This window comes from Vigna unguiculata, chromosome 7, assembly GCF_037176805.1.
Source record: "Vigna unguiculata cultivar grain cowpea cultivar isolate G323 ecotype 2 chromosome 7, ASM3717680v1, whole genome shotgun sequence".
Classification (NCBI taxonomy): Eukaryota; Viridiplantae; Streptophyta; class Magnoliopsida; order Fabales; family Fabaceae; genus Vigna; species Vigna unguiculata.
The window spans coordinates 4,656,439-4,681,423 of NC_140798.1; the positions used below are offsets into that span (position 1 = coordinate 4,656,439).

Sequence of the window (24,985 nt, forward strand, 5' to 3'; positions counted from 1 at the left end):
CCTATTGAAATGGGTTCATGTTATACCAACCCACCTTATCCACAAACCAAACATGTTAAATTCTCAAAACTTAAGGGCTACTGGGCTACTACTTTTATGTGGGTGAGGGAAAACAATGTAATGTGTAAGACTCGTGAAATTTAAATAATTAAATAATTAATTAATTAATAAATGCGGGTAGTGGGATCCTTTAAGACATTAATTATTGATCTATATGACGTGGAAAAGTACTAGGTCAAATGGTTGAGAGTACTTTGTTGTGTTATGAGGACTTGGGTTTGAGTCTTATTTATGTCAGTTGTATGTTATTTAATTTATTATTATTTTTAATAATAATATGCTTGATCATGTTGAGTCATAATATAATCATAGAATTATATTAAATATCACGAAACATGAATTTGTTGAATGGTTGTGCATTGAATTGACATGGTTATAGGTTTGAACCTTGGTAATTCTAAATTAAACTTCCTTTTTGCTAAAATTAGTTTTGGCATGAAGGTGAAAGGATGGAGAAAACCCTAGATGAATGAGCAGCCAAGGGAGGCTGGGAAAATAGTCCATAAGTGACTTTGAATGACAATTAAAATCAGTCTTAAAGTCATTTTTTCCCTTCATTATTGTTAATTAAGACACCATTAAAAGACAAATTGTGAGAGAATAGAGGGGTTTGGAGGCTGGATTTTTTAGAGCATTTTAAGGTGCACGAAATTAAGAAAAAATAATGATTAGTAAGTGAATTAGAGGAGCTAAATTGAGGTGGTGCTAAGGAGACCATTGCTGATCAAAGGGGGAGCTCTAGCATTTGCGTTTTAAGCAAGGAAACCAGGTTAGGGGAGCTGCAATTCCTTGTTTTAATGATATTATATGAAAATTGTGTTATATATTGATGCATGAAAGCTTTCTCCTGAATCAAATTCTTGTATTGTTTAATTTCTTGATGTTTGTAGTAGGTGATTTTAGAGAGTATGTGTGTGCTTGTGGTTTTCGTTGTATTTAGAGATGGCAAATAAACCCGTCCCCGTGGGTATTAACCAAACCCGTCCTCGTTTTGACGGGGAATCCCTGCATTGACTGTGTATGGGTATAGGTATGGGGAATCCCCGACTTTTTCAATTGGGTATGGGAATGGGTATGGGGATGTACATATTCCCTCCATAATACCCGTCCCCGTTTAAATTATTAAAATATTATCAATTAATTAAATAACCATATATATATATATATATAATTTTTTATTTCTCACTACAACAAAAAGTATTTTAGACAACACCACAAAACTATGGCCTAAATCGTAAAAATCGTGGGCTAAAGTTTAGACAACAGTTTCTTAGCCGTAGTCTAGGTGGCCGTTGCTGTAGGCATTAGGCCACGGTTTTCAGTACGACAACATTGTTAAAACCGTGGCTTAATATCCTTATAATAGACAACACCCTTATAAATATTGTCTTTGAGTTTAAGCCACATTTATTAGAATGTGTTTTTATAGAAAAGTTCAATGTGAAAAGAGTGTACCTCTTCAAATCACAATATTATACAATTAGACACCACAATAATCAATACCTGAAACAATATTCGTACACAAAATATTCATAATTGAATGCATATTAAATGTCATTCATACATATATTTCAATGTTAGAATGCAAACTATTAAAATAACTATCTTCAAGTCATTATTAAGCATGAACCTTTCAAAGTTTTAGCTAGAAAGCTAAAATATAATATGTCTAATGTTTCTTAACTACATAACAAAGATCATTATTCTATAAGATTGTCTTCATAATCTTCATAGCCTTCATTGTCTTCATGATCTTCATTGTCTTCTAGCTACAAACAACAACAAAATATATTATCACATTTTTCCAACATATTATACATTATAACAAGTTAATTAAGTCAAATTTAACATGTAAATGTGCATTGAATCACATGTTTTCAATCATTTCTAAGTTCCAACAAATGCATGTTCATGAGTGAAGTAGAGACCTAAAATGTAACATTATACTCATCATGATTCTTCTCTTACATAATGTATCATAGATGTTAAATAACAAACATGATTTGAGAGTTTATAGTATAGTATTAATATAATGTAACACCTAATAAGCTCAAAATACCAATATTTTAGTTGCTAAGAGTCTAAAGCATCAATAAGTAGTTATTGCAACATCCTAACCATATCCTATTTAGTATTAAACTTTTGGGTATTTTACATTGATATTAATGATGGAAGTACAATTAAAAACTTTCTTTACTTGCGGATCATGGGTTGATGCAGATGAATATGGCCCTGTTGCACTACTTTCTTTACCTAAAACGCGTGCCATCATATTATTTAAGTCCTCTTCATCTAAATCTGGATTTTGTTGCCTTACCACAAAATTTACAATTGCTCGTAGATCTTGTATTTCCTTTGCCATACCACTAATTGCGTTTGCATGTTCTTTCTTGATGGCAGCAATTTCTTCATTTTTCCTAAATTGTGATGGTGTCATAGTCTTTCCGTAACAACGTACCCTCCCAGGCTTTTCTTTTCCAAACAGTGATTTAAATGTTTGTTCTGCAGAATCACTTGAGTTTTGAATGGAACCTTGAAGCTTAATCTAATAAAACAAAAATAAAAAATCATTATGTAGATCTATACAATGAATAAAGGAGATTTATTTATATTGAGAAAAAGGAATCTATACAATGAATTGTAAACATACAATAGCATTATGTGTTTCTTCATCCAATTCTTTTCCTTTTCGGCCTTCTCGACGTTGACGAGTTGTAATAAACATTTCAGCTTGAGTAACTTTTTCTCCTACCTCTTTCTTGGTACGCTACAATAAGCAAAAGGTCAATTAGCATATTTTGCATTAAATATAAAACATACGATGACATAAGTAGATCTTCTAATTATTTGGTTTGTCATGAAACTCATTTGCATTTCAATTATATTTTTCATCTTATCATAACCTTTATGTAATTATGTTAAAAAGATGTATGTCAATTAAAAAAATTTATGTCTCACATTTGAATATTTCTATTATTTTTTAATATTTTTATTTATTGTATATTTTTCTTTCACATGAGAATGTTTAATACTCTCAATTTAAGTATTTAATAGCACACAGATATTTCGTTTACTACGTAATATAAAAAAAAATCATTTACTTATTATTCTTATTATTAGTTTTTGTTTCATTTGAAGAACTCTTTTGTTTCACTACAACAATTTTTGTTTTTTCTCAACCACTGAGTATATATGTTGATATTTGAAAAGTTTTCTTAAATCTCTAAGATATTTTTCAACTTATCATACTCTTAGTTATACATTTGTTTTCCTTTGTGCGATTTCTTTCAATAGTCTCTCAAATTGTTTGTAAACATTTGTTAATTTTTTAATATTTTTACTTCTTGTTTATTTTCATTATGTAGAATACTATTTCGATATATTTTATCTAATTATTTTTTATTTTCTAACTCATTATCAATCATACTATAATTTTTTTCACTATAATTGTATAAATAAATTTTATTTACTACAATATAAAAATTTAATGTAATTGTCATGAATATTTTTTTATCACCATCCAACATAATTGAAATTCCAAAGATACAAAATCTATGTTAAAATTTATTATTATGATTATTATTTGTTTTTTGTATCATTTTGATCAAGTAATGCATTATAACTTTTATTAGTGTATAAAAAAGAGATTCATTAGAATTTAAAAGATTGAAGTAAACAAACATTTAAAATATATTTTAATTTGAATATTTGTTTTGCTTTTATATTTTTTAAAAAATACTTTTAAATTTTATCAACTAGGTTTCATTAATGTTTGTAAATTTAATAAATGTGTTCGTTCTCATGAAATTTTATTTGGTATTATAATCTAAAATGTAAACAATTATAATTTATTTTAAACTTTTATTATGATTACTATTTGTTCTTTGTATCATTTTGATCAAATGATGTATTATAACTTTTATTAGTGTATAAAAAAGAGATTTATTAGAATTAAAAATATTGAAGTAAACAAATATTTAAAATATATTTTAATTTGTATATTTGTTTTTCTTTTATATGTTTTAAAAAATATTTTTAAATTTTATGAACTATGTTTCATTAATATTTGCAAATTTAATAATTGTTTTGGTTCTCATGAAATTTTATTTGGTATTATAATATAAAATATAAACAATTATAATTTATTTTAAAGTATTTGATATCGAAGAAATAACCATTCTACTAATATTGAATATTTGATAATATTATGTTTCCTTTATCATAATTTTTTTATTATTTTATAAAAAATAATTAAAATTAATATTGAAGTAGTAAGAAAATAGGTATGGGTATGGGTACGAGATTATACCCGTTACCCGGTGGGGATGAGGATGAGACAAAAGTTTAATACCCGTTGGGTTTAGGTATGGGGATGAGGATGAATTTTTTTTACGGGGATGAGTATGGGATAGCGAAACCCGTGCCCGCCCCGCCCCGTTGCCATCCCTAGTTGTATTGAGTTCTCTTTGTGACTCAATCATTGCTATGATTATCATGATTCTCCTTTTGACTTTTGTGACCCAATCATTGTTATGATTATCATGATTCTTCTTCTTGGCTTGACGAGATGTTTAGAATTTTTCTTCCAAATACAACACACATAATATTATTCTTATTATTAATTTTACTTTATTTTTACTATTATTTATTATTATTATTATTCTTATTATTCTTATTCTTATTATTTTATTCTACTATTATTATTATTTTATTATAATTATAATTATTTCTATTATTATTACTGTTATTTTTATTATTATTATTATTTTACTATTATTATTACAATTATTATCATTTTTATTTTTTTATTTTTTTATTATTTATTATTATTTATTATTATTATTATTATTTTTTATTTTGATTATTATTATTAATTTCATTTCATTTTATTTTATAATTATATTTATTAGTATTATTATTTTATTTTTATTATCATTGTTTTGTTTTATTGATGATTTTATTAAAATTATCATTGTTTTATTATTATTGATTTAATTTATCATTATTATTTTATTTTATTAGTATTACTGTTTTATTATTATTGTTTCATTTTATTTTATGATTTTTCATTTTAATTTTAAAATTTTGTTTTATTATTATTATTATTATTATTTTAGTTATTTATTTTACTATTATTTTATTATTATTATTATTATTATTATTATTATTATTGTTTTGTTTTATTGATGATTTTATTATCATTATTATTGTTTTATTATTATTTCTTTATGTTATCATTATTATTATTATTTATTATTATTATTATTATTATTTTATTTTATTAAAATTATTGTTTTATTATTATTTTTATTATTATTGTTTCATTTTATTTTATTATTATTTTCATTATTTTTATTTTTATTTTTAAAATTTCGTTTTATTACTATTATTAGTATTATAATAATAATAATAATTATTATTTATATTATTAGTATTATTATTATTTTGTTATTATTTTATTATTATTTTTACTATTATTATTTTTTATTTTTATTATTATTATTATGTTTATTTTATTTTATTTTATAACTATCTTTATCTTTATTATTATTATTATTTTATTTATTTTATTTACTATTATTTTATTATTATTTTTATTATTCTCAATGTTTTATTTTATTTATGATTTTATTATCTCTATTATTTATTATTATTGTCTTATTTTTATTTTTGTTATTTTATTATTTTATTATTATTGTTTTATCTTATTAGTATTATTGTTTTACTATTATTGTTTTATTTTATTTTATTATTATTATTTTTATTTGTATTATTTCGTTTTATTATTATTATTATTGTTATTATCATTATGGTTATTGTTTTTAATTTTTTTTATTACTATCATTATTATTGTTTTATTGCCCGTGCGATATTTTGGGGGCAATGGTTATGTATTCTTCTTGCTTTTGTATATTGTTTGGTTGTTCAGGATTGTGTTGAACTATGATCCAGTCATGTGATTATGACTGGATAAGCATATATCATGTTATGGATTGTATGTATAGTGTTTGGGGTTTTTTGGGACTTGCTTCAAAGTGCTAAAAACCAGTAGTAGTGACGGTACTGGTGTGGCGCCTAGCAGCGTGAGGTGTCTGCCAGGCGGTCTAGATCCAAGTTTTGCCTAGCGACGTGAGAGGTGTGCTAGGCGGTTTCGGGTGCAGAGTTGGACGCGAGGAGGATTCCTACACCGCTTTGGATGGACATCATGAGGTGATGCTTTGTTGGGGGCCCAGCTACGAGTGTAACTTGTATTGGGGTAACATGTGGCCACTCTAGGTTGTAGCCTGGTGGTTTAGGAAGTTCAGTGGAGTGTGCGAGATCGTGGCTCGTACGGCGAGGTTTCAGATGGTTGCCCTCTTCAGTGCATCTGATAGAGTTTTAGTAGGCTGGGAACAACTACAAACTTCTGTTCATTTTGGGAAACTCCACTTGGTGTTGCGATGTGAGGCCGTGGCAAATTAATTCCCGCGTGTGGACTATCAGGTGGTGGCCTGTAGTCGGAGGGGCGAGTAGACACTCATGCAGCAAAGATCAATCAGTGTCTCATCAAAGGGTGTAGAATCAAGATGCGTCCAAAAGAATGTTTGGAAGTGGAGGATTGAGGGTTTGGGGCTAACACGGGTTATGGCTATGAAATGCTTTAATTATGCCATCCTGTATTTGTCCTTTTTGTATTGAGTTCACCCTATTTGTGTGTGTATGGCGATGATCATGTAACTTGTTACATGGGAGCAGATGTTGATGCAGGTGAGCATGTGGATGCCTAGAGTCGGAGTGGGGGCCAGCTATGGGAGTTTTAATAATTTTCTTCATAGAAGCTTCATGGACTATTTTTTTGTAATGGTTTTATAAATAGTTTATAATTGTAATAATTGAATGTCATGAATTTTAGTTATAATTGGCGCGTTGAAATAATGTTTTAAATTTTCCCGCGTTTTGGGAAAAGAAGTTATCATAAATGCGATTTTATACTTATATCCCTATTTTAATTATTTAAATTAGTAATATTCGACTGAGATGTTACATAATGTAGAAAAGTTTAGTTTCGCACTTACAGTAACACGGCTTTGCACTTAAATTGGAAGTTTTTCATATTCCATAAATTTAAAAAATCTGCAAAATTTATCGTTAAAACTTCCTCTAACGTCACTTAATTAACAAAATTTATAAATTATTGATGTCACCAAGGGGTCTGTCTAGAAGGATACTTATAATCAAACTCAACCAGGGAAAATGTTTTGTTCAAATCATTTAGCGTAGGTTAGCAGACCACGGTGAGGGATAACAAAATTATGAAGAAAAATTCAGGTCCGCACTTATGAAACCCCTGCTTCGCACATAAGCTGGAAAATTTTAATAATCTAAATTAAATTTATGGGCATAATTTCAATAACTAAAGCAAAGTTTAGCATTTATTCGCTCCTAGGTTTTAGGGATGGCAACAGGGCGGGGACGGGTTTCGCTATCCCATACCCATGCCCGTAAAAAAATTCATCCCCATACCCAAACTCAACGAGTACTAAACTTTTATCCCATCCCCATCCCCACCGGGTAACGGGTATAATCTTGTACCCATACCCGTACCCGTTTTCCTATTACTTCAATATAAATTTTAATATATTTTTATAAAATAATAAAATTTTATGGTAAAGAAAACATAATATTATCAAATATTCAATATTAGGAGGATGATTGTTTATTCGATATCAAATACTTTGAAATAAATTATAATTATTTACAAATTTCATGAGAATCAAAACATTTATTAAATTTGCAAATTGCAAACATTAATGAAACCTAGTTGATAAAATTTAAAAATATTTTTAAAAAAGTTTAAAGGAAAACAAATGTTCAAATTAAAATATATTTTAAATTTTTGTTTACTTCAATTTTTTAAATTCTAATGTATCTCTTTTTTTATACACTAATAAAAATGATAATACATCACTTAATCAAAATGACGCAAATAACAAATAATAAACATAATAATAAACTTTTAACATAGATATTGTATCTTTTTGAATTCTAATATATGTTGGATGGTGATAAAAAAATATTCATGACAATTACATTAAATTTTGATATTGTAGTAAATAAAAGTTATTTATACAATCAGTGGCGAAACTAGGACAAAAAGTTCAGGGGTGCCAAATTCAAATTTGTATATATAAATTATTCTTTTTTAATTAAAAAAAAACTCTTCATTCTCTCTCTTCAAAACAGTTACACATGATAATAGAAGAAAAAGATAAATATCATTCACTATCATAGCATAAAATAACCATAAAATAAACACAAAAATTTCTAAATTTCTACACTTAGGATTATATTTCTTTGGAGAAAAATATAATTATGGTTTATATCAATTTCATAAAAGAGTTCCTAAAATCGTAATCAAGATTCATACTAATTTGGGAAACACTTAATTTCGCAGAGATCATGTGAAAATGTGTTATTCAATCTCTCTCTAAGAGATAATGTGAGAATGTGTTAGGAACAAGGCAATAAAGGAAAGAATAAAGGAGAGAAAAATAGACACAGAGAATTTAACGTGGTTCGGCTACAATGTGTATGCCTACGTCCACGACTACACTAGGAAGTATTTGTATTTTGGTGTATCTTAAAGCTTTACATAGAGTCTCTTATATAGTAAAATAGAGAACCACAACTCACTATTCTAAGCGATGTGGGACTAAATCAAGCACCATAATTCTAACAATTCTCCCACTTGGGGTTTGATTTACATTACCACCTAGTGTAGTGCCTTCATCATCAATCTTCTCGAAGGCCAGTTGAGGCAATGCAAAGCCTCAACTTAGTTGTTGTGACAGTCTTGGTTAACATATCAGCTGGATTCACTGCACCTGGAATCTTCAACAAAATCAAATCTCCATCATTTATCAAGTTTCTGATAAAATGATACTTCAATTCAATGTGTTTGCATCTGGAGTGAAGAATTGGATTTTTAGCAAGACAAATGGCACTTTGACTGTCACTGAACAATGAAGGTTCATCTTGCCCTTTTCCTAATTCTTTTAGAAGATTCTTCAACCATATCATCTCTTTTGTTGTTTCTGAGATAGCTATATATTCAGCTTCAGTGGTTGAAAGGGAGACTCTTCCTTGAAGTTTGGACTTCCAACTGATAGCTGTGCCACCCAACGTAAAAATATAACCTGTTGTGCTCTTTCTACCATCCAAATCACCTCCCAAATCTGCATCAGAAAACCCCTGTAAAGTGAGATTACTTCTTTTAAAGGACAAATGCATCTTTGAAGTGCCCTTCAAATATCTCAATATCCACTTCACTCCTTCCCAATGCTCCTTTCCGAGATTGGATAGAAACCTGCTCACAACTCCTACTGCATGTGCTATATCAGGTCTGGTGCAAACCATAGCATACATCAAGCTCCCTACTACAGATGCATATGGCACTTGAGACATGTGATTTTCTTCTTCCTCTGTCTGAGAAGATTGCCTTTTTGAGAACTTTAAGTGAGTTCCCAAAGGTGTATTCCTGGTTTTAGCATTTCCAACATTGAACCTGCTAAGCAATTTTTCAATATATTTTTCCTGAGATAAATTTAGAATACCTTTAGATCTATCCCTGGAAATTCTCATACCAAGAATTTGCTTGGCTGGACCAAGATCCTTCATTTCAAAATATTCTGACAATTGTTTCTTCAACCTGTCAATTTCTGCCATATTAGCACCAGCAATCAACATGTCATCAACATACAAGGCAAGAATGATATAACTATCAATATATTTCTTCACATAACAACAATGATCTTCTTCACATCTGTGAAATCCTGAGTTTCTCATAAACTCATTAAACTTCTTATACCATTGTCGCGGTGCTTGTTTCAACCCATACAAACTTTTATGAAGCTTGCATACAAGATTCTCTTTGCCTTGTACTTCAAAACCTTTTGGTTGTGCCATAAAGATTTCTTCCTCAAGATCTCCATGTAGGAATGCAGTTTTCACATCTAACTGCTCCAGATGAAGATTTTCTACAACTACTATACTCAAGATAACTCTGATGGTAGTCATCTTGACAACAGGAGAGAAAATTTCTGTGAAGTCAATTCCCTGTCTCTGTTGGAACCCTTTCACTACGAGTCTGGCCTTATATCGTTTGCTGCCATCTGGTTCTTCTTTTAACCGATAGACCCACCTGTTTTGCAAAACCTTCTTTCCTTCTGGAAGCTTGGTTAAAGACCATGTCTTATTCTTCTGAAGAGACTTTATCTCATCTTCCATTGCTAGCTCCCACTTAATAGATTCACCTCCCTGCATAGCCTCAGCAAAATGCTCTGGCTCACCAGCATCAGTCAACAACAAGTAATACAATGAAGGGGAGTACCTTTGTGGTGCTACAATGGTTCTGCTAGACCTTCTAGTCGGTAATTAAGGAGTTACTGACTCTACTATCTGTTCAGGTTCTGACCCAAACTCTGACTCGGGCTCTGACTCAGGCTCTACATCTGTATTCTGCCTTCTGTTGGCTACATCACTTTCTGAAACTTCTTCTAATGATACCTGCTTTGGCTTTTTATTTGCATTTGCAAATTCTGCAGTCCTGTCCTTATAGAACATGTTTTCATTAAAAGTAACATTTCTACTTCTGATAATTTTCTTGTTTTGGTCATCCCAAAACCTGTAGCCATACATGTCAGATCCATAGCCAATGAAATAGCATCGCTTTGCCTTAGGGTCCAATTTATCTCTACTATTAGAGTTCAACAAAATATATGAAGCACAACCAAAAACTTTCAGATGTGAAAGGTTTACCTCATTTCCAGACCATACTTCTTCAGGTAACTGATAGCCTAAAGGAACTGATGGTCCTCTGTTTATGAGATAGGCTGCTGTGCTTATTGCATCTGCCTAAAATACCTTGGGTAATCCTGACTGGATTCTCATACATCTTGCTCTCTCATTCAAGGTTCTGTTCATTCTTTCTGCCACACCGTTTTGTTCTGGTGTTCCTGGAATCGTCTTGATCATTCTGATCCCATTCTCTGAACAAAACTCCTTGAATTGATTACTGTCATATTCTCCACCATTATCAGACTTCAAACATTTAATCTTTAAACCTGTTTGAGTCTCAACCTCCTGTTTCCACCTTTTAAACACAAAAAACACATCAGATTTATTTTTAAGAAAATAAACCCATACCTTTCTTGTAGAGTCATTAATGAAGGTTACGTAATACTGTGAACCTCCAAGAGATTTCACTGGAGCTGGCCCCCAAACATCTGTATGCACTAGTGCTAGTCTTTCAACTTTAGACGACTTACTGGTTTTGGAGAAGCTAACCTTTTTCTGCTTTCCAAAGATACAATGTTCGCAAGGTCCAACGTCAACATGCTTCAAGTTAGGTATTTTACCTTTAGAGACCATGAGCTTCATTCCTTTCTCACTCATATGCCCAAGTCTCTGATGCCACAAAGAGGAACTGTTGCCAACTTCTGCAACTGATATCATATCCTCATCTGCAATCATGTAAAGAGATCCTTGCTTCTTCCCACGAGCAACAACAAGATTACCTTTCATTACTTTCCAGTGTCCATCTCCAAAGGTGGTGTAATGCCCCTCATCATCCAACTGCCCTATAGATATTAAGTTTCTCTTTAAGGCTGGAATATGTCTGACATTCTTCAAAGTCCACACACTTCCATTAGAGGTTCTGATATTGATATCACCTCTTCCTATAATATCAAGAGATTTCCCATCTGCAAGGTAGACCTTCCCAAACTTTCCTGGAACATAGTTAGATAATAGTTCTAAAGAAGGTGTAGTATGAAATGACGCACCTGAGTCCATAATCCATGAATCAATAGAACAATCTAGACTACATAATAGTGCATCTTCAATTTCATCAGTTGCTGCATTTGCTGATTGATCACTATCTTGCCTCTTGTTGTTGTTCTTCCTTGGAGCCCTACATTGATTTGTAAAGTGACCCCTTTTCTGACAATTCCAACAAGTGATATCATTCCGGAATTTTGGTTTTGATTTCTCTCTAGACTTTGATCTGCCTCGGCCTTGATTACGACCTTTCTGGCTACTTCTTCCTCTAGTTTCAGTACTCAATGCTGAACCGGAACTAGAACTGGAAGATTCCCCTGGAAGATGTTCGCAGGAAAAGTTCAGGGGAATCTTCGCTTAAGATCAAGTCACGGATGTTATCAAGCTTCAACTTACTATTACTTGCAGAATTACTAACTGCAGTAACAGTTGCACTCCAACTTTCCGGAAGAGATGATAATAAAATTAATGCTTTCACCTCATCATCAAATGTTATCTGCACTGATGTCAACTGCGCAATAATTGTATTGAATTCACTAATATGATTAGTAATCGAGTTACCTTCACCCATTTTTAGGTTGACTAGTCTGCGAATCAAATACACTTTATTGGCTGCAGATGGCTTCTCATACATATTTGACAATGCCTTCATCAAATCTACGGTTGTGTTCTCGTTCATGATGTTGAACGCAACATTCTTGGCTAATGTCAATCGGATCACACCGAGTGTCTGCCGATCTAACAAATCCCATTCCGCCTGCTCCATGTCAGTTGGCTTCTGCTCTGTTAAGGGTAGATACAACTTCTTCTGATACAGGTAGTCCTCTATCTGCATCTTCCAGAACCCGAAGTCACTGCCATCAAACTTCTCAATCCTCACCTTCCCTTCTTCCAATGCCATTGCTCTTGCTGCTTTGACGAAAGCTCCTGCTGCTTTTGACCAAAGCTCCTGCTGCGGCTTTTGACCAAAGCTCCTGCTGCGGCTTTTGACCAAAGCTCCTGCTGCCTTTGACCAAAGCTCCTGCTGCCTTTGACCAAAGCTCCTGCTACCTTTGACCAAAGCTTCTGCTGCCTTTGACCAAAGCTTCTGCTGCCTTTGACCAAAGCTCCCACTACTTCTCTAAACTGAGATCCCCAAGAAGAAAAAAATAGAAACCAAATCTTTTCTGATGTGGTAGATCAGACAATGCTGCAACCACAGAGCATACTAAGAAAAATGGCTCTTGATACCAATTGTTAGGAACAAGGCAATAAAGGAAAGAATAAAGGAGAGAAAAATAGACACAGAGAATTTAACGTGGTTCGGCTACAATGTGTATGCCTACGTCCACGACTACACTAGGAAGTATTTGTATTTTGGTGTATCTTAAAGCTTTACATAGAGTCTCTTATATAGTAAAATAGAGAACCACAACTCACTATTCTAAGCGATGTGGGACTAAATCAAGCACCATAATTCTAACAATGCGTTTTTTAATATCTTTGTTCTTTAATATCCCTTTCTCAATTTATCTCTTTGTCTTTTTTTTCCTCTTACACTTTCTTGATGGTTTACCTTATAACTAGAAATAGAACATTAATTTCTTACATTAACAAAGTCTTTATCAAGTTAATTTTTATTTTATCTTTCTTTTATTTTTTATTATAATTTTTCATAATATAAACTTAATTTAAATAAAAAATAATGTATAAAAATATATAAATATATATAACAATTAAAATAAAAAAATTTTGGGGGAGCCATGGCTCCCCTTAGTCATAACCAAGGTCCGCTCTTGTATACAATTATAGTGAAAAAATTACAGGATGATTGATATAATGAGTTAGAAAATAAAAAATAATTAGATAAAATATACTGAAATAGTATTCTACATGATGAAAATAAACAATAAATAAAAATATTAAAAAATTAACAAATGTGTGCCTTAGAAACAAAATGAGAAACTATTGAAAGAGATCGCACAAAGAGAAACAAATGTATAATTAAGGGTTATGATAAGATGAAAAATACCTTAGACATCTAAGAACACTTTTCAAATATCAACATATATACTCAATGGTTGAGAAATAATTATTTTAACAAAACAAAAGAGTTCTTTAAATGAAACAAAAGTTAATAAAAATAAGTAAATATTTTTTTTATATTACCTAGTAAATGAAAGGTTTATGCTATTAAACACTTAAATTAAGAGTATTAAACATACTCATGTGAAAGGAAAATATAGAAAAAATAAAAATATTAAAGAATAATAGAAATATTAAAATATGGGACATAAAAAATTTTTACTTGACATATATCATTTTAACATAATTGCATAAATGTTATGATAAGATGAAAAATATTTTGGAGATGCGAATGAGTTTCATGACAAACCAAATAATTAGAAGAAATAGAAGATTGAATATATATATATATATATATATATATATATATATATATATATATGATTACTTAATTAATTGTGAATATTTTAATAATTTAAACGATGACAGAGATATGGCGAGGACATGTATTATGGTGGGGATATGTACATCCCCATAACCATCCCCATACCTAGTTGAAAAAGTCGGGGATTCCCCATACCCATACTCATACCCAGTCAATGCGGGGATTCCCCTTCAAAACAGGGACGGGTTCGAGCAATACCCATGGGGACGAGTTTATTTGCCATCTCTACTAGGTTTCAACAAATATTGCAAATAGTTGAACATCCATCAAAAGCTATTAATATTTAAATTGCATGGCCTAAACAGTAATTAATGAACTTAATGTTTTAAAAAAAGCGTGTCATTTACAACATCTGATGTTCTAAATGTATCAATCTAGTGTTGGGAATTCAAATGTGTTGTATTGAATGGCGAAAGGAACAGCGTCACGGTGAATATTTTATAGATCCAGAACCCAATCACAAATGTAGTCTTGCTTAAACTGTTGCAGCTCCGCCTGCAATCATAAATTAACATCTTATTACATTGAGCTTTACTTATGACATCAATGCATCAAATAATAATTTTCCTCTTTGCAAAATCAACTTAAAATCAACTTACCCAGTATAAGTAGGCATACTTTGGCTAGGGGTGGCGATGCGGGCCGACTCGACCCGTTTGGCCCAGCTCGCATAAGGCCCGCACAACGCGGGCTGGCCCGCCCGCCCCGCATACTCCTTGGCCTACGGGCCTACGGGCTGGCCCGCTTTTTTTAATTTTTTTAAAATTTTTTTAAATTTTTTTTTAAAAATTTTATGATAAAACTTTCAATGTTTAAAAATTGGAAAACTTTACGAAGTTCACAAAATTAAGTAAAGACTTTGGGGAATTAGATGATAAATTGATAATTTAACATTTTCATCATATTCATACTATGACATACACAATGTATTCTTTAAATTTTAGCACATTAAAATTTACATAATACTTGTCTTTTCTAGTTATACAAGAATTTGAAACGTTAATGCAAGAGTCTATAAAAGAAGTAATTAATATACACAAGTGCAAATTTTCTTTTAATTTTATGCGGGCTTGCGGGTCGGCCCATGTGGGTCGCAGGCCTATGCAGGCCCGTGGGCTCACTACCCTGGCCTGCCCCGCATTTTTTATACGGGCCGGCCCGACGGGCCAAGCCCTAATTGCCACCCCTAACTTTGGCTATTGTACTTCCAGCTTAAGTGCAAAGTTGTGTTATCATAAGTGTGAACTTGTACTTTTCTGCATTAAACTGTTTTCCCTCACCCACATAAAGGTAGTAGCTCTTAAATTTTGAGAATTTAACATGTGTGGTTCGTGCCTCTTCGCCAATGTAGACCACAGCAGAACGAAAAACATCAATCCCGCTTCATCAATCCGCTCTTGAACAACATTGTTTAAAAAAACAAACAAACTTTATCATATATTAACCAAAAACAAAAATAAAAATGTCTCATTTCCACAAACATCAACGAATACAACAAATTTGTTGCAGTGGGTAAACCCAAAACTATTTCTGCTCCACCAAAAGGGAAATGACGAACCCAGTCCGAAAATATTTTCCAAAATGGATGAACAAGAAACTTGCAGAATGAAGGAAGAAGAAAACTATGGCCATGGAGGAAGAAGAAAATTACAAGGGTGACGAACAATAGACTGTGGAGATGGAGGAAGAAAATACTTAGGATAAAGGGAGAAAATCAAACCTTGGGATGGAGAAACCACAGTGTGGTATCTCCTCAGTGATCCTCTCTCGAAAGATCCAACACATCATATTTATATTACCATAACTATCTAATTTTTCACCTTAAAGAATTTTACATGTATGATCACTAAGAAAAAGCGATAATTGTGTTAACTAACTAATTTTACTAGTGAGGCCTTATTATGATCAATGGCAAATCTTGCTTTGTTTTAACTAACTAACCTAATAAACTATATTCAATATATTCAGGGAGTTTCAATTAATTCATTTGATTTGAAAAACAAGAGCTCTCCATTAATTTATGTTGGAAATGCACCAAACATCACTGGTGGATACAATAGTTCCATATCCAGGTACTAAAATCTAATCCTTCTCTCTGGTAACAATTTTAAAATAACATTTAGTGAGTCTCAACACTTATTTATCCATACACTATCACTACTTAGGTTTTGCCTAAAAAATTCCTTGGACGAGAATTTGGTGAAGGGAAAAATTGTTTTGTGTGATGGTTTTCAAGGACCTTCATCTTTAGGATTTGTGTCTGGAGCAGCTGGTGTTTTACTAAGAAGTGCAGTGCCAGAAGATGTGACTTCTATCTATGCATTGCCAACAGTTCAACTTGGCCTCAGAGATGGGGCACTCATACATTCTTACATAAATCTAACAAGGTATATATTTTACCCTTTTCTTTTTGTCACATGTAGCTTGGAATCTTGTAGATCAAGTTTAGTTATTCTATAAATATATTACAATAGAATATAAAAATTTGTTTTTTTCTTGTTATAAGAATCACATGAGCAATTTTCTTAAAGTGGGGGGAAGGGAAAAAAATGTAAGATTATGAGAATATAAATCTGGCAGAGCCGGTTAGATATTCTCTCATAAATTTACATAAAGTGGGGGGAAGGGAAAGAAATGTAAGATTATGAGAATATAAATCTGGCAGAGCCGGTTAGATATTCTCTCATAAATTTACATCTCAGGTAAACAAAAATAAAAACAGAAAGATAAAATTCTGTACATAAAATGTTTTTAAGCCTTTAAATGATTACCGCATCTTTTAATAAATATTACTCAAGGCATCCGTAGATGCCTAGAAAGAAACTACTCCATAAAAACTTACTTCGATTCCAGAGGGAGGGGAGAGAGATCTGAAATTCCTCGTTTATTTATGGTTGGAAGTATACAAGAGAGGAAAGGTGAAGAGAGACAAGAGGGAGACAAGTAGAGAGAAGGCAGAGGTAGAGAGAGAGAGGGAAGGGTTAAGAGAGAGAAAGGGGTTCAGAGTTCTTGCCCAACATAAGGGACTTAAAGACTCTTTTATAGAAAAATTTTGAAACCTGTAACTTGTTGAACCGGTTTTCAAGTGACCGGTTACCTAGAGTCTGAGTCATCTGGTGACGTGGTCTGTATTTGAACGTTGTGTGTTTTTACCTTTCAGTCTATTACCCAGTTATGAGTAAAATTACTGTGTCACAGGTAAGAACACTTTACTGTCCTCTTTTGGAGACTACCGTAGAAATCATGTATTCGGGGTCTTCCTCAAGTATTTGGTCTGAGTCTTCATTGTTAGAAGGGAAAGAAGATCTAGGAGTTCCTTGTCCGTGGCTTCCTGTTTCTTCATAAATTTCTCTATATATCCTTTCTTTTTCAAATCTTTTAACCAGTATTGGACTGCCTTCTATAGGGAAAGGATGAAATTTATTTCCCATAAACTTTTTCCAGTATATTTTGGTGTTTATGGTTTCTTTTAAAAGGATATATTCGGTATTATCCTTTCTAGAGAAATTCCAATTTGACCCTTCAACGTAAGCTTTCCAAAGTTGGTACTGGTATAGCTTTTCTTTGTTGAGTGATAAACCTTTCAAGAGACCGTGTTCTAGATGGACATGAGCCTCTGGATTTGATTCTGTGAATAGTTTTATGACATGTGTTGCCACACTATCAGGGGTTGTGGCGCTTTTTGGGGAAGAGGTGATTTGTAAACAGATATTAGTCATATATTCTGCCTGTATTTCATTTACTACCGAGTTTATCTCCTGGGTTAGAGAGTTGAATTTTTCGGTAGGTGGGATAAGAAGTGTTTGGAGACATCCTGCCTCTAATAATAGTGAAGGACATATGACTATGTCTCTATATAATTGATTTTTAAAAGTTTTTAAATCAATTTGAGCCTTTCTAAAAATGAATTTTATTTGGCATGTGCATTTTGTGGTTACTGTTTTGCAATAGTCCGAAGACTCTTGGCATGGTGCTTTTGTGTCAAAATAAGTCTGGAGTTTTACAAATAATCCATTGTAATTTTGTGTTTCTGCATGAACTTCAAACAAGAACTCTTGTATGACTTCGAATTTTGCAAGGAAAATGTTTGGGTTCATTTGTGGTGAGAGGCTACAAGAGGCAACATAGGTATGTGTTTGGGTTCTTGGTTCAAATGTCAACCCTGTTTTTATTTTTTCTTCATCAATAGTTCCCAGCTTTAAAGCCATTTGGGCTTCTTCTAAAGAATTAAAGCCTTTGTAAGTAGACCAAAATTGGTCTTGTTTTGCCTCAGAAAGGTCTTTGAAAGAAGTATAAACTCCTTTATTTGGCCCTGTAATTAGGGCATAATGTGTAAATCCTTTCCCAGAGGGAGAGGCTGGTGAAGTTAACAGAACTCCTTTGTTTTCTGCATTGCAGAAATTGTATAGTGCACTAATGATGCTTTGTTTCACCTTAGTGACTTGGTGTTCATTTTGAACTGTGTATTTTGGAATATTCCATATGTTGTCAATTAAAACATTTAATTTGACATTTGTGTTGTCTCTACCTGAAAAATGGTAGGTATTTGTGAGTATTGGCAATTCTTGTTTGCCATACTTTGTGTATTGTTCCACCACAAAGGGGGACTTGACTGGTTTAGGACCTAAAAATCCTTTCTTTGTGTTTTGTATAAATTCCATTTTGGAATATTTGTACCTGCAATATAGAAGCAAATGTGTTAAGCAATAAAATGTCTGAGCATTTGTAGCTGATACTCCAAAACTCTGATGTTAGCTTTGTAGGAGATAAGTGTAGAATAATATTGGAAGGGATTTTGTTGGCATAATTCTGTTTTTCGTAGCCTTAGGCAAAATATCCTTCTTTTAAACCTTTTTATTTGTTTAGTGATTCTGATGGCAGGATTAGGGCTACAGACAAGACCAATCCCTAGTGGTTGTATTTGTATTCTGACCCGAAATCCAGGAGGGATTTCAAGATCTTGAATTTGAAAACGCAAGATATTCATATATTATGATTGTATAATCTCACTTTTGTATGATGTACCTAGAAAGGATATCAGCAAACATATTGTCAGATCCTTTGATATGTTCAAAATTTATCATTTTTCCAGAATTTATGTAGTCTCTAAAAAGTAACCATCATCTGTGAGGTTTTTTGTCATTATTTATTTGGTTTTTTCCATAGGAAACGATTGCTTCACAATCAGTTCTAATGGTTATTTCTGGTTTATTTATCAAAAATAATTTAAATGCTTCTAAGGCGTGTATAATTGCATTGACCTCATAATCAGTGCTGGTCTGATAAACTTGTGGTTTCACAGTATATTTTCCAGAAGCATATCTGCATATTTGTTCATTATCTTTTGACAGATATTTATTTTTCTTCCTTTTTAGGATAACTCCCCATCCTGATTCACATCCATCACATTCAAGTACTAAGTAATCTGAATCTAATGGTAATTGTAAGGTAGGTAATTTATTTACCTTTTGTTTTATATTTTGAACCAATTTTATATCTTCAGAATTAAACTTTCTTTCTCCTTTTAGAGAAGTTTTATTGTATAAAGTGGCAGTGTATTTTCCCAAATATGGGATAAAACTCCTGGCATAATTTAAGAGTCCTAAAAAAGATCTTAGAGTTTTTATGTCTTCCATTTTATTAGGAAAGTCTTGAATTTTCTTAGAAATGTGAGGTTGGAGTTTTATGGTTCCATTACCTATTTCTGTTCCAAGGAATTCTATGAAATTTTTACAAATTTCCATTTTTCCTTTTGATATAATTAAGCCATATTTTTCAAGTTTGTATAATACCAGTTTCAGATGGAGATAATGATCTTCTTTTGTTTTGGAAAAAACTAGTATATCGTCTATATAGACACATGTAAAAGTTTTGCAGTCATTGAAAATGTTTATCCATTTTTCTTTGAAAAATTGCAGGAGCATTTTTAAGACCAAAAGGCATCACATGCCATTCGTATAACCCTTCAGAATAGGAGAAGGCTGTCCATTTTATAGATTCTGGTTCCATTTTTACTTGATGGAATCCACTTTTGAGATCAAATTTTGAAAACCATTTTGCATTTTGAATACGATTTATAAGAATTTCTTTAGATGGAATTGTATATCCATCTTCAACTGTATTATCGTTTAAACGTTTATAATTGTAAACCATTCTAGATTTACCTCTTTTTTGTTCAGAAGATTTATTTACTATGAAAGCAGGACTCCTGTGAGGACTTTCACTTGGAGCTATTACTTTTAGTTTCAGAAGGTGGTCAATATGCATTCGACATTCTTCCTGCTCCCAATTATTGAACTGTATATCTTTAGTCTTTATGATTAAATCAGGGTTGATTATGTTTAATTTACAAGTAATAGGATCACGATCCCAAAATTTTGTAGGATTTTCTCCTATTATGCTAGTTTTATTTAACCTATCCAAAATCTGTTGGATATTATCAAAAGTGATTGTTTTGGGTATTTTTATGGATGAAAAAGAGTCCATAGTGTCATCTGGACAGTAATCTATGAATTCCAAATCTTCTTTCATACAATCACATTTTTCTGAGGATTTAGTGCTTGTACATGAACATTCATCATAGGATTGTTTTGTATAGCTGTCTCCACTAATTATGGGTGACATTTATGTTTTATCACTAATAATGACATAATCCTTGTTTATAGTGATAGTTCTATTATGGCCTAAAATAAAATCTAAACCAATAATCATGCTTTGTTTTGAAGGGACTAAATTTTCTACACGCATGGTTTTAAGATGTATTTTTTTGGCCAAATAGGTCACAATTTGTACTAAATTGAAGAGAAATATTGTTTATTTCTTCGTCATTTATCATTACTACTCCAGACATAGTTCTTGTTTTTTGTATATGTTTACTTTTAGTAATCACATATGAAGGTACTTTTGTTTTGCAGACGACTGTCTCAGAACATCCTGTGTCTAAGAGGGCCTGTATGATTTCTTCTTTAGCAGGGTTTTTGTTTTGTTTTGGAAAATTTAATTTTACTAACACTTTAACAGATATTAGTTGTTTTTCATTACAAACTAATGGGATACATTCTGTGGTTCCCATCATGTTATTTTGTATGTTTTTTGAGATGATACTTGTTCCAGAATCTTGGATTATTTGTTCTAGACGAAGAATTTTTTCTTCAAGGTTATTTATTCTGGTTTCTAAAATTGAAGTCCTAGTATCAATTATGTTTTTATCTTTTATGTTTTCTTTTTGTTCTAAAAAAATTGGTATTTCTTGTATTTTTAGATGTGTTGCAATACATTTTATACAAAAATTTTTGTAGCATAAAGGACAATGAGCCCTTTGTGATTTATGAAAATATCTATCACAATACTAGCAGGGAATAGATGTTGGTCCTGAAAAGTATTGTAATGTATGAGGACATATATTTGTTTCAGTTATATTCATTAGATAATATCCAGAATCATCTAATATTTCGCCCAATTCATTATATTTGTCATTTAATTCGAAATCATTTTCTTTAGGGTAAATTTGGATAAATTCATTATTTGTGAAATCATTTATTAAGTCATAATTTTTGGGTTGTTTTTCTAAATTAATTTCATCATTGAATTCTGTTATACTAACTACTGATAATATTTCAGAATCAGTAGATACATCTTCGTCGATTGGAAGAAGATTCATGTGGCAAGATTTGATGAGCTCTGCTTCTTTTGTATAAAGATTTGCTATGTTTGGACAATCTCTTGAGAAATGTCCAGTTTGGCTACAAGCATAACATTTTAATGTTTGTTTGTAATTTTTATTTTCTCTAAATTTTCTAACGTGCCTATCAGGGTTTAGAGTTGGTTTCCTAGAATTTGAGGATCTTATAGTATAAGTCTTTCTAGAATTAGTTGGTCTTTGTACAGTCGATTGAGACTTATGACTATAAAGTTGGCTATGTCTAGGTTTTCTTCTGGGCATATATTTTTTATTTTGATTGTATTGTTGTGGAGTGTATATTTGTTTACAAATTCCAGAATCAAAATTTTTTAATTGTTTTTGTATTGCAATATGTGTACAAGTGTCTTCCATTACTTTCATAATATGTTGTATTCTTATTGAGAGGTTATTTAACATGGGAGTTACCTCATCGTTTTTCCAGGATTATCTGATTTTCTGGCCTAATTTTCCTTGAAGTTTAAGAAACATTTTTTCTCCAACACTTATATCATGAAAACATCCGGCTATGGAGGCATACATGAGATAATCTTGTAAAAATTCTTTAATTTTTCCAAAATATGTTATAGACAACCTTTCTAGATGTCCTAAATAAATTTGTTGTCTGAGTGTATTCCCATCATTTGCAGATTGAGAAGTGAGTAATCTTTGTATTAGAGAGCAAAAATTATAAATGTTAGGACCTGGTTCGATCACTAATGTATTTAATTCTGTTGGGTAATTTTTTTTAAAAGATTCCCAACATGCTCTGGCTATATCACCTAAGTAGGTTTCACCTTTGGCAATCATGTCTTGTGAAGACTGAACTTCTTTTTCGTAATGGATACCATAATCACGGATTACAGTAGCAGTCCATTGTTCAATGTATGTTGGTAATAATCAAGAAAATTATTTATGATATCGTCTGTTTCATCGTAAATATTTTCAATATTTGTGTTTGTAGAGGGATCCAAAGATCCTTGTTTATACATGGCTATAATTGCCTGATGATGATTCCATTCTTCATCAGTCATTTCATCATTTTCATCTTCTTCGTATTGTATGATATTCATCATGGAAATGTGTTCGTTATCAGGAATGGCTGAAGTGCTATGCCTATTTTCAGCTAACCTATCTTGTTCTAAGTCAAGTCATGGTATATTTGTGTAATTGAAGTGGCTTGTATTCGCTAGGATACCCTTTGTAGATTGGGCAGGTTATGGCCAGAAGAGCCAACAGAGCCATAAGTCCCATCTGATCTGCCTCTGAGGGTTGAGGAATACTTTGCATACTACGACACTCTTTACATATATATTTTCTTGTTTATAGATCTGACTAGAAACAATCAAAAGACTACGATGTTAAAAAAAAAAATCTATAAATATATTACAATAGAATATAAAAATTTGTTTTTTTCTTGTTATAAGAATCACAGGAGCAATTTTCTTTCATGTATACATGTGACTAATTTATATTATATTAAATGCATACCACACTAACCCCACTGCTACTATATTTAAGAGTAATGAAGGTAAAGATTCATTGGCACCTTACATAGCTTCATTTTCATCTAGAGGACCAAATGCAGTAACTCCAAACATTCTTAAGGTAATGAACTGAATTATTTTTTTTACTGACAAACTGAACTGCACTGTGATATAAACTGAATGTTGATTTTAGAAGAAACGGTTTGCATGTTCTAATCATTTTTTGATTTTGCAGCCTGATATAGCTGCTCCAGGGGTTGAGATTTTAGCTGCATGGTCTCCAATTTCTCCTGTTTCTGAAGTCATTGGAGATAAGAGAATTTCAAACTATAGTGTAGTGTCTGGCACTTCAATGGCATGCCATCATGCTACTGCAGCAACAGCTTATGTCAAGTCATTCCATCCTTATTGGTCACCTACAGCAATCAAATCAGCAGGTATTGTTCTCGACCTCTCTGATTTTATAGTATATAAGTGAATGTAAACTTCATCTTACAAATCGATTTTGTAGAATTGAGTTAGACTTAAAATACACGAGTGAGTTGTTTTTTTCTCTCTCTTTTTTGCAGCTACCCCAATGAGTGCATCACTCAATCCTAAAGCTGAATTTGCTTATGGTGCTGGCCAGATCAACCCTGTGAAGGCACTGAATCCTGGATTAGTTTATGATGCAAACGAAACTGATTATGTTAACTTTCTGTGCGGCCAAGGATATGATACCAAAAAGTTACGAACTATTACAAGCGATGATAGTTGTTGTACACAACAACACAATAATGGAATGGTTAGGGATCTTAATCTCCCATCTTTCGCTCTTTCCATCAACACTTCACCACCTTTTAGTGGCACTTTTCATAGAACCGTTACCAATGTTGGAGTTAACACATCAACATATTTTCTTTGCAAAATTTTATAACAAATTTGCAAACAAATCTAATAATATATTAAAAATTTTAGTAATGATTAGCGTACACACCGCGCTATCGCGCCTGTGTATACGCATTTTTTAAATATGAATGATAGTATCTTAGTAGGTGATAATAGTGTAATGTTATTAAGTTAGTATATAAAATAAATTTATATTTATTAAAATTGAAGTGAAATGTTAAAAATAAAGTAAAATGAATAGAAAAATTTATTGTTGAGGAATAAAAAAAAGAAAAAAAAGATAAACAGTTTTATAGAAAATATGTAAAAATAACCATTAATTTTAAAAAATTTAATAAATAATTATATTGTATAGGGTAGAATTGGTATTATGAAATGTGGACACAAAAGAGGGAATCCTCTTTATTGTTGTAGATTAAATAGAGGCAAGAAAAACATAAGATTTACCATAATCTAAAATTGTTTTAAATATAAATTTACTAAATTCATAATATACTTAACTTTGCAATCCCTCAATTTAATTGCTATTTTTATTTTCGATTTTTTATTTTCATTTAAAATATTAAAATTGAAAAAAACTGTTGTATATATTGTGAGGCAAAAAAT

At 31.5% G+C, this 24,985-nt stretch overlaps 1 protein-coding gene across 1 annotated transcript; it reads left to right on the forward strand.

Annotated features, from left to right (window-relative positions):
• Window positions 1-22,844: 22,844 nt before the first annotated feature.
• LOC146884549 (cucumisin-like) lies at window positions 22,845-24,407 on the forward strand. Its single transcript, XM_085675568.1, has 5 exons — window positions 22,845-22,889; window positions 23,101-23,160; window positions 23,526-23,612; window positions 23,727-23,928; window positions 24,034-24,407. The coding sequence occupies exons 1-5, from the start codon at window positions 22,845-22,847 to the stop codon at window positions 24,405-24,407; spliced, it is 768 nt and encodes a 255-aa protein (XP_085531694.1).
• The last annotated feature ends 578 nt before the right edge of the window (window positions 24,408-24,985 follow it).